General features: G+C 46.8%; 1 protein-coding gene across 1 annotated transcript in view; it reads right to left on the bottom strand.

Moving 5' to 3' along the window:
- Nucleotides 1-8620: 8620 nt before the first annotated feature.
- LOC124020750 (oxysterol-binding protein-related protein 10-like) overlaps nt 8621-10000 on the bottom strand; it is a gene marked incomplete at its 5' end in the record, with an annotated part of 17490 nt that continues 16110 nt past the window's right edge. Inside the window, one exon of the mRNA XM_046336010.1 lies at nt 8621-9382. Within this exon, the coding sequence (XP_046191966.1) occupies nt 9338-9382 (45 nt within the window). The remainder of the gene's footprint in view (nt 9383-10000) is intronic.

Raw genomic sequence — 10000 nt, 5'->3', positions numbered from 1 at the left:
CTAGGTGTTTGAACACGCTGCACTGAAACAGCCTAAAATGCTCGACCTGGTTTGATTGTCCATTTTGTCCTGATGCACTTTAGTCACATCGGTACTTCTCCTTGTCCTATAGCCTTCTGTTTCTAAACGTAACATGTAGAATCTCTCTGGTACATGAAGTGGCTCTTTTTCAGGAGTTAAACCTCTGTAGTTTAACGACACTCAGTGTCTAATCTAATCCAGTCTCTCAACGTGTTGTCCCCCTGCAATCACATGGTCTTTATTCGTCATGATGATTGGTCAGGACTGTATTGGCCTTAATCACATGGTCTTTATTCGTCATGATGATTGGTCAGGACTGTATTGGCCTTAATCACATGGTCTTTATTGGTCATGATGATTGGTCAGGACTATATTGGCCTTAATCACATGGTCTTTATTGGTCATGATGATTGGTCAGGACTGTATTGGCCTTAATCACATGGTCTTTATTGGTCATGATGATTGGTCAGGACTGTATCGGCCTTAATCACATGGTCTTTATTCGTCATGATGATTGGTCAGGACTGTATTGGCCTTAATCACATGGTCTTTATTCGTCATGATGATTGGTCAGGACTGTATTGGCCTTAATCACATGGTCTTTATTGGTCATGATGATTGGTCAGGACTGTATTGGCCTTAATCACATGGTCTTTATTGGTCATGATGATTGGTCAGGACTGTATTGGCCTTAATCACATGGTCTTTATTGGTCATGATGATTGGTCAGGACTGTATCGGCCTTAACAGCTTTACCAGGAGAAGCCCATATATCAACGTGTCAAGACTCTGTTCTGTGTCACAAAGGGCGCTCTATTCCCTATGTAGTGCACTACCTTTTGACCAGAAATGTATGGGCCCTCGTCAAAAGTAGGGTACTAAATAGGGAATAGGGTGCTATTTTGGACGTGGCCTCTCTCTAGGGTATTTATTACATGAACGATGGAGGCTAATGGAGAAAAAGTAGCGTCCTATTAGGAATGAAATGCAGAAACGGTAGACTTTTTTTTCCTTAAAATACACAGTTTATTCCATCAATTGTAATGACATGGATGCTGGTGGGGTGTGAGAATGAAAGATAACTTCTTTTTTATTTTTATTAAAGAGGTTGCATTAAATTTATCTCTGTGTGTCGTTTTGTCTTCCTCTCGATCCCAACACAGCTTTTTGTCTTGTCACGGAGGATTCCAAACGTACTTGTGTGTGTCTGTTAAGATCCACTAGGTGGCAGCACTCACCACCAGTTAGCGCCAGTTAACTGTAGAGATATTTTACAACACGTCTGCATGACATGCAGTACTAGAATCAGTTATGTTCTTGAGACCTGAGAAGAGCTACTTTCATTTGTGTTTTCTACCGACCTCTCGACCTCCTCTCCTCAAACCCGGTCGTCCGAAATCCAAAATGTCACATCATTCTCTGGTTCACTATTGTTTCACTTAAACTGAGACGATAGTGAACAAGAGAGAGATAGTATTCACAGTGGTTCCCGGGCTAAATCCCCATCCCACACCACAGACGGCCTGCCAACAACAGAACAACAACAGAACGTGAGGAGATATTTATTCGTCTAATACATAGTATACATGGTAAACCCTGTCCCCTGGCTGTCCCATGTCTTAGACGACTTTCTAAGTCAAGTGTTGCATAGGTTCTACACAGGTGATACTACATCCCAAATGGCACCCTATTCCCTACATAGTGCACTACTTTAGACCAGGGCTGGCACCCTATTCCCTACATAGTGCACTACTTTAGACCAGGGCTGGTACCCTATTCCCTACATAGTGCACTACTTTAGACGAAAGCCTTGTGGGGAATAGGGAGCCATTTGGGACACACCCAAAGAGTGTTTTGGTCAAGGCTCAGTGACTGATGATGTGCGCGCTGCAGTGTTGCACTTCACACTTTACACATAATAACATTCATACTCAAAAAGTGGCTGATCTAATACTGACAGGACAGAGGGGTTAAGAGCTGTCCACACCACTCAGCCAAACTGGACTGGACTGGTTCCACAGAGGGGTTAAGAGCTGTCCACACCACTCAGCCAAACTGGACTGGACTGGTTCCACAGAGGAGTTAAGAGCTGTCCACACCACTCAGCCAAACTGGACTGGCCTGGTTCCACAGAGGAGTTAAGAGCTGTCCACACCACTCAGCCAAACTGGACTGGACTGGTTCCACAGAGGAGTTAAGAGCTGTCCACACCACTCAGCCAAACTGGACTGGCCTGGTTCCACAGAGGAGTTAAGAGCTGTCCACACCACTCAGCCAAACTGGACTGGCCTGGTTCCACAGAGGAGTTAAGAGCTGTCCACACCACTCAGCCAAACTGGACTGGCCTGGTTCCACAGAGGAGTTAAGAGCTGTCCACACCACTCAGCCAAACTGGCCTGGTTCCACAGAGGAGTTAAGAGCTGTCCACACCACTCAGCCAAACTGGACTGGTTCCACAGAGGAGTTAAGAGCTGTTCACACCACTCAGCCAAACTGGACTGGCCTGGTTCCACAGAGGAGTTAAGAGCTGTCCACACCACTCAGCCAAACTGGACTGGCCTGGTTCCACAGAGGAGTTAAGAGCTGTCCACACCACTCAGCCAAACTGGCCTGGTTCCACAGAGGAGTTAAGAGCTGTCCACACCACTCAGCCAAACTGGACTGGTTCCACAGAGGAGTTAAGAGCTGTCCACACCACTCAGCCAAACTGGACTGGTTCCACAGAGGAGTTAAGAGCTGTCCACACCACTCAGCCAAACTGGACTGGTTCCACAGAGGAGTTAAGAGCTGTCCACACCACTCAGCCAAACTGGACTGGACTGGTTCCACAGAGGAGTTAAGAGCTGTCCACACCACTCAGCCAAACTGGACTGGTTCCACAGAGGAGTTAAGAGCTGTCCACACCACTCAGCCAAACTGGACTGGTTCCACAGAGGAGTTAAGAGCTGTCCACACCACTCAGCCAAACTGGCCTGGTTCCACAGAGGAGTTAAGAGCTGTCCACACCACTCAGCCAAACTGGACTGGTTCCACAGAGGAGTTAAGAGCTGTTCACACCACTCAGCCAAACTGGACTGGACTGGTTCCACAGAGGAGTTAAGAGCTGTCCACACCACTCAGCCAACCTGGACTGGCCTGGTTCCACAGAGGAGTTAAGAGCTGTCCACACCACTCAGCCAAACTGGACTGGTTCCACAGAGGAGTTAAGAGCTGTCCACACCACTCAGCCAAACTGGACTGGTTCCACAGAGGAGTTAAGAGCTGTCCACACCACTCAGCCAAACTGGACTGGTTCCACAGAGGAGTTAAGAGCTGTCCACACCACTCAGCCAAACTGGACTGGTTCCACAGAGGAGTTCCCACAGAGGAGGTTCCAAGAGCTGTCCACACCACTCAGCCAAACTGGACTGGTTCCACAGAGGAGTTAAGAGCTGTCCACACCACTCAGTTAAGAGCTGTCCACACCACTCAGCCAAACTGGCCTGGTTCCACAGAGGAGTTAAGAGCTGTCCACACCACTCAGCCAAACTGGACTGGACTGGTTCCACAGAGGAGTTAAGAGCTGTCCACACCACTCAGCCAAACTGGACTGGCCTGGTTCCACAGAGGAGTTAAGAGCTGTCCACACCACTCAGCCAAACTGGACTGGCCTGGTTCCACAGAGGAGTTAAGAGCTGTCCACACCACTCAGCCAAACTGGACTGGCCTGGTTCCACAGAGGAGTTAAGAGCTGTCCAAACTGGCCTGGTTCCACAGAGGAGTCAGAGCTGTCCACAAACTGCCAAACTGGACTGGTTCCACAGAGGAGTTAAGAGCTGTCCACACCACTCAGCCAAACTGGACTGGTTCCACAGAGGAGTTAAGAGCTGTCCACACCACTCAGCCAAACTGGACTGGCCTGGTTCCACAGAGGAGTTAAGAGCTGTCCACACCACTCAGCCAAACTGGCCTGGTTCCACAGAGGAGTTAAGAGCTGTCCACACCACTCAGCCAAACTGGACTGGTGGTTCCACAGAGGAGTTAAGAGCTGTCCACACCACTCAGCCAAACTGGACTGGTTCCACAGAGGAGTTAGAGCTGTCCACACCACTCAGCCAAACTGGACTGGTGGTTCCACAGAGGAGTTAAGAGCTGTCCACACCACTCAGCCAAACTGGACTGGTTCCACAGAGGAGTTAAGAGCTGTCCACACCACTCAGCCAAACTGGACTGGTTCCACAGAGGAGTTAAGAGCTGTCCACACCACTCAGCCAAACTGGCCTGGTTCCACAGAGGAGTTAAGAGCTGTCCACACCACTCAGCCAAACTGGACTGGTTCCACAGAGGAGTTAAGAGCTGTTCACACCACTCAGCCAAACTGGACTGGACTGGTTCCACAGAGGAGTTAAGAGCTGTCCACACCACTCAGCCAACCTGGACTGGCCTGGTTCCACAGAGGAGTTAAGAGCTGTCCACACCACTCAGCCAAACTGGCCTGGTTCCACAGAGGAGTTAAGATCTGTCCACATCTACCATAGTTGCTGGAAAGAACCATGTGAAAGGAAACTATCTGAGTCAGCAGGTTGGTTCTGCTTGGCACGATAGTGTGAAAAGGTCCATAGATTCTCAACCAACCCATATAACTGATAAAATGACCTCTATAGCTCTCACTGCCATGCTCCTGTCTACAAAGAGTACATGCTAAATGGAATCCTTGGGACGTCCAACTCTGATGTCACCTCATTGAAGTTCAAGTGGAAAGACAGTTTAAAGAAAAATATATTTAGGTATTTGTTTCATTGGTCCGTTGTTCCCAAAATGTTTGATTTGTTCAGCAAGTTTTCCAGAGACAGAAATCATCCCTGTATGATACAAGGGTACGATGCTGTTTCAATGGGTAGGTTCATCCCAAGGATCCCAGTTAGCAACTAACTGTCTACAAAGTGTATGACGGTGTTTCAATGGGTAGGTTCATCCCAAGGATCCCAGTTAGCAACTAACTGTCTACAAAGTGTACGATGCTGTTTCAATGGGTAGGTTCATCCCAAGGATCCCAGTTAGCAACTAACTGTCTACAAAGTGTACGATGCTGTTTCAATGGGTAGGTTCATCCCAAGGATCCCAGTTAGCAACTAACTGTCTACAAAGTGTATGACGGTGTTTCAATGGGTAGGTTCATCCCAAGGATCCCAGTTAGCAACTAACTGTCTACAAAGTGTACGATGCTGTTTCAATGGGTAGGTTCATCCCAAGGATCCCAGTTAGCAACTAACTGTCTACAAAGTGTACGATGCTGTTTCAATGGGTAGGTTCATCCCAAGGATCCCAGTTAGCAACTAACTGTCTACAAAGTGTACGATGCTGTTTCAATGGGTAGGTTCATCCCAAGGATCACAGTTAGCAACTAACTGTCTACAAAGTGTATGACGGTGTTTCAATGGGTAGGTTCATCCCAAGGATCCCAGTTAGCAACTAACTGTCTACAAAGTGTATGACGGTGTTTCAATGGGTAGGTTCATCCCAAGGATCCCAGTTAGCAACTAACTGTCTACAAAGTGTATGACGGTGTTTCAATGGGTAGGTTCATCCCAAGGATCCCAGTTAGCAACTAACTGTCTACAAAGTGTTTCAATGACGGTGTTTCAATGGGTAGGTTCATCCCAAGGATCCCAGTTAGCAACTAACTGTCTACAAAGTGTATGACGGTGTTTCAATGGGTAGGTTCATCCCAAGGATCCCAGTTAGCAACTAACTGTCTACAAAGTGTATGACGGTGTTTCAATGGGTAGGTTCATCCCAAGGATCCCAGTTAGCAACTAACTGTCTACAAAGTGTATGACGGTGTTTCAATGGGTAGGTTCATCCCAAGGATCCCAGTTAGCAACTAACTGTCTACAAAGTGTATGACGGTGTTTCAATGGGTAGGTTCATCCCAAGGATCCCAGTTAGCAACTAACTGTCTACAAAGTGTATGACGGTGTTTCAATGGGTAGGTTCATCCCAAGGATCCCAGTTAGCAACTAACCGTCTACAAAGTGTATGACGGTGTTTCTCAGTCAGTTTAAATGAGGCAGGACAAAATGATCACAACAACAACAAACTGCATGAGGATTCTGTTGAAGGAGAATTTAGGAATTATATTCAGACTAGAGTTACCTAACCGATGAACGTTGTAATTTCTACCAACACATCGGAGACAGATTGTTAGTGGAGGAACCAGCTGTGGTGATGGATGGAGTGTTGTTTAGGCGAAGACATGTCGTTAGCACCTCTGCTACAATACATGTTGTTTAGGTGAAGACATGTCGTTAGCACCTCTGCTACAATACATGTTGTAATTAAGACAAAACATGTTGTAATTAAGACAAAACATGTCAGGGAAGGGACCAGTACTGGAGCAGCTCTCCTTCTGTTTGTTAAGTAAGATCTAACCTCGTCCCCCCCAGGCTCATTACCACACAGAAAGAGATGGCTGGCGACAAGACAGACTACGGGGCGAGATTGATTTAATACGGGCCGTTGAAGAGCCACCGTAAAGCCTGATTGAAATGTAAAGATCATTTCATATTGAGCTGCCATATGCAGCGTTTAACGTGAATGCAGTCTCCGCTAACGCAGGAAACATTGCCTTTAAATGTAAATCTTGTTATAGCGACTATCTTCCACAGGCCCAGATTGAATCTAAGTCTAGGATCACAGAATATTGAAAACCAGGAGAATAAATATCAGACGTGGATTAAATAAATCAAGGGTCAATATATCTCTCTATAGAGCGGTTGGATTTCTACTTCCTGGATACCGTTGGAGTTGTACTTCCTGGATACGGTTGGATTTCTACTTCCTGGATACGGTTGGAGTTGTACTTCCTGGATACGGTTGGAGTTGTACTTCCTGGATACGGTTGGATTTGTACTTCATGGATACGGTTGGATTTGTACTTCCTGGATACGGTTGGATTTGCACCTGCTGGATACGGTTGGATTTGCACCTGCTGGTTACGGTTGGATTTGCACCTCCTGGATACGGTTGGATTTGTACTTGCTGGTTACGGTTGGATTTGCACCTGCTGGTTATGGTTGGATTTGCACCTCCTGGATACGGTTGGATTTGTACCTCCCAAATGGCACCCTATTCCCTATGTAATGATCAGGCCCTACACCCAAATAAGAGCACTGCGTTCATCCACCTCTGGCCTGCTCGCCTCCCTACCACTGAGGAAGTACAGTTCCCGCTCAGCTCAGTCAAAACTGTTCGCTGCTCTGGCTCCCCAATGGTGGAACAAACTCCCTCACGACGCCAGGACAGCGGAGTCAATCACCACCTTCCGGAGACACCTGAAACCCCACCTCTTTAAGGAACACCTAGGATAGGATAAAGTAATCCTTCTCACCCCCCCCCCCCTTAAAATATTTAGATGCACTATTGTAAAGTGGTTGTTCCACTGGATGTCATAAGGTGAATGCACCAATTTGTAAGTCGCTCTGGATAAGAGCGTCTGCTAAATGACTTAAATGTAAATGTAAATGTAATGCACTACTTTTGACCAGGGCCTGGTCCAAAGTAAGGGTACTATGTGGTCCAAAGTAAGGGTACTATGTGGTCCAAAGTAAGGGTACTATGTGGTCCAAAGTAAGGGTACTATGTGGTCCAAAGTAAGGGTACTATGTGGTCCAAAGTAAGGGTACTATGTGGGGAATATTTGGGAGGCAGCCAAGCCACATTCAGTACACTGTACTACTGTGGTGAAGGCTGTATAGTGGAGGTAGTCTACCTTTCTCTCTGACCTTCACTATCTCTTCAAGGTTAGGCCATAAATTAGACTCTATAAAGATCTCTTCAACGATAGGCCATAAATTAGACTCTATAAAGACCTCTTCAAGGTTAGGGCATAAATTAGACTCTATAAAGATCTCTTCAAGGTTAGGCTATAAATTAGACTCTATGAAGATCTCTTCAAGGTTCGGCCATAAATTAGACTCTATAAAGATCTCTTCAAGGTTCGGCCCTATAAAGATCTCTTCAAGGTTCGGCCCTATAAAGATCTCTTCAAGGTTCGGCCATAAATTAGACTCTATAAAGATCTCTTCAAGGTTCGGCCCTATAAAGATCTCTACAAGGTTCGGCTCTATAAAGATCTCTTCAAGGTTCGGCCATATAAAAGGACAAACAGACTGGAGCACCAGGCTACTTCCTGGTTCCAATCACTCCAACGTTAGAGTGTGTGAATACTGAAGATTGCTGGTGTGGGCTGGAGAAATGGCTTTGACTTTGACATTGTAGCAGTGTTCACCTCTGATTACATTTCTCCATTGTGGGCTGTTGGAAGGGGCTGAAGGAAACGCTGTTCTCTATACTGGGCCATTGTGTTATAAACAGTGTCCAAGTCTAGTGTGACAAACATACATAACCGGTATTTATATACTGTACATCATAGAACAGAAGGGCTGAAGGAAGACTCTTCACTAAACAGTGTGTTTGGTGTTGTGTGTTAATTATGGACAAATCATAGATCCTTGGATCTTACATACATCATACAGCTGGAAGGACAGCCCCTCCTGTGGCCTACTGGGTAATAACAGTGGAGACAGCTGGAAGGACAACCCCTCCTGTGGCCTACTGGGTAATAACAGTGGAGACAGCTGGAAGGACAACCCCTCCTGTGGCCTACTGGGTAATAACAGTGGGGACAGCTGGAAGGACAACCCCTCCTGTGGCCTACTGGGTAATAACAGTGGAGACAGCTACAGTACCTGTGCAAACAAATTGAAAGTGAAGGAAGAAGCATGTGAATGTAATATATTCTTCTGGTATTTAGATTCTACTATATATATTTTTTTAAAGCTACATAATTGTTCAGCTATCTCTGACCACCAACGATCACGCTCATCTTCTGTCCCTAACCAACCTCTTCCTGGTTCGACCCGGTCCGTCTCCAAAATGGCCGCCGAGTTTCCTGTATCGTGTGGTAGCAGGTCAGCTTCTGACAGGGAAACTCAGTGAGCTTTTTCTGTCTTGACTGTAGTTCCTGTCCCTCTGAGAGTCTTTGGCACCTCTCATTCTTATTGAATGACTGAGACACAAGCTCCTCATCCAAGACAATCCTTGGGCAAATCTGAAATTAGCACCCTATTCCCTATATAGTGCACTCCTTCTGCAGTTGTCCGCTATATAGAGAATAGGGTTCCATTTTGAACACAGGCCCCTTGTATATTTCCTCTAGTCTCTAGTGGCCCGGCTAGCTGGTCCCCTGTGTGTTGCCGTGACCACCAGCAGGCCGCTCTCTGTGCTGTGATTGGCAGCTGGCACGTTGCCCCTCCCCCCGAGGCCCCTCCCCTCGTCAGTGGGTCTTCCACAAGGGGTTGTGATACACCCAGCCCTCGCCCTGAGAGAAAGAGAGACAGAGAGAGAGAGAGAGAGAGAGAGAGAGAGAGAGAGAGAGAGAGAGAGAGAGAGAGAGAGAGAGAGAGAAAGAGAGTGAGACAGAGAGAGAGAGAGACAGAGAGGCAGAAAGGGGGAGAGAAAGAGAGTGAGACAGAGAGAGAGAGAGAGAGAGAGACAGAGAGCGAGAGAGAGAGAGAGTGAGACAGAGAGAGAGAGGCAGAGAGCGAGAGAGACAGAGAGAAAGCGAGCGAGAGAGAACGAGAGAGAGACAGAGACAGAGAGAGAGAGAGACAGAGAGACAGAGAGACAGAGAGACAGAGAGGCAGAGAGAGAGAAAGAGAGTGAGAGACAGAGAAAGAGAGTGAGAGACAGAGAGAAACAGAGAGCGAGAGAGAGAGACAGAGAGAGACAGAGAGCGAGAGAGACAGAGAGAGATTGAGAGAGAGAGTGAGAGAGAGAGCAAGAGACAGAGAGCGAGAGAGAACGAGAGAACGAGAGAGAGCAAAGGGAAACATGTTTAGCAGTCTTTTTAAAAATAATTTTGATTGTGAGCGTACAGTACATTAAAGACAAGACCAGGGAAGCTGACTCAACGTTTGAGGTAATGTCAGAGGTCAAA

The sequence above is a fragment of the Oncorhynchus gorbuscha genome, unplaced genomic scaffold (assembly GCF_021184085.1).
Source record: "Oncorhynchus gorbuscha isolate QuinsamMale2020 ecotype Even-year unplaced genomic scaffold, OgorEven_v1.0 Un_scaffold_897, whole genome shotgun sequence".
Taxonomy (NCBI): Eukaryota; Metazoa; Chordata; class Actinopteri; order Salmoniformes; family Salmonidae; genus Oncorhynchus; species Oncorhynchus gorbuscha.
Note: the sequence above shows the minus strand (reverse complement) of the source record. Positions and strands in the feature narration are given on the sequence as shown.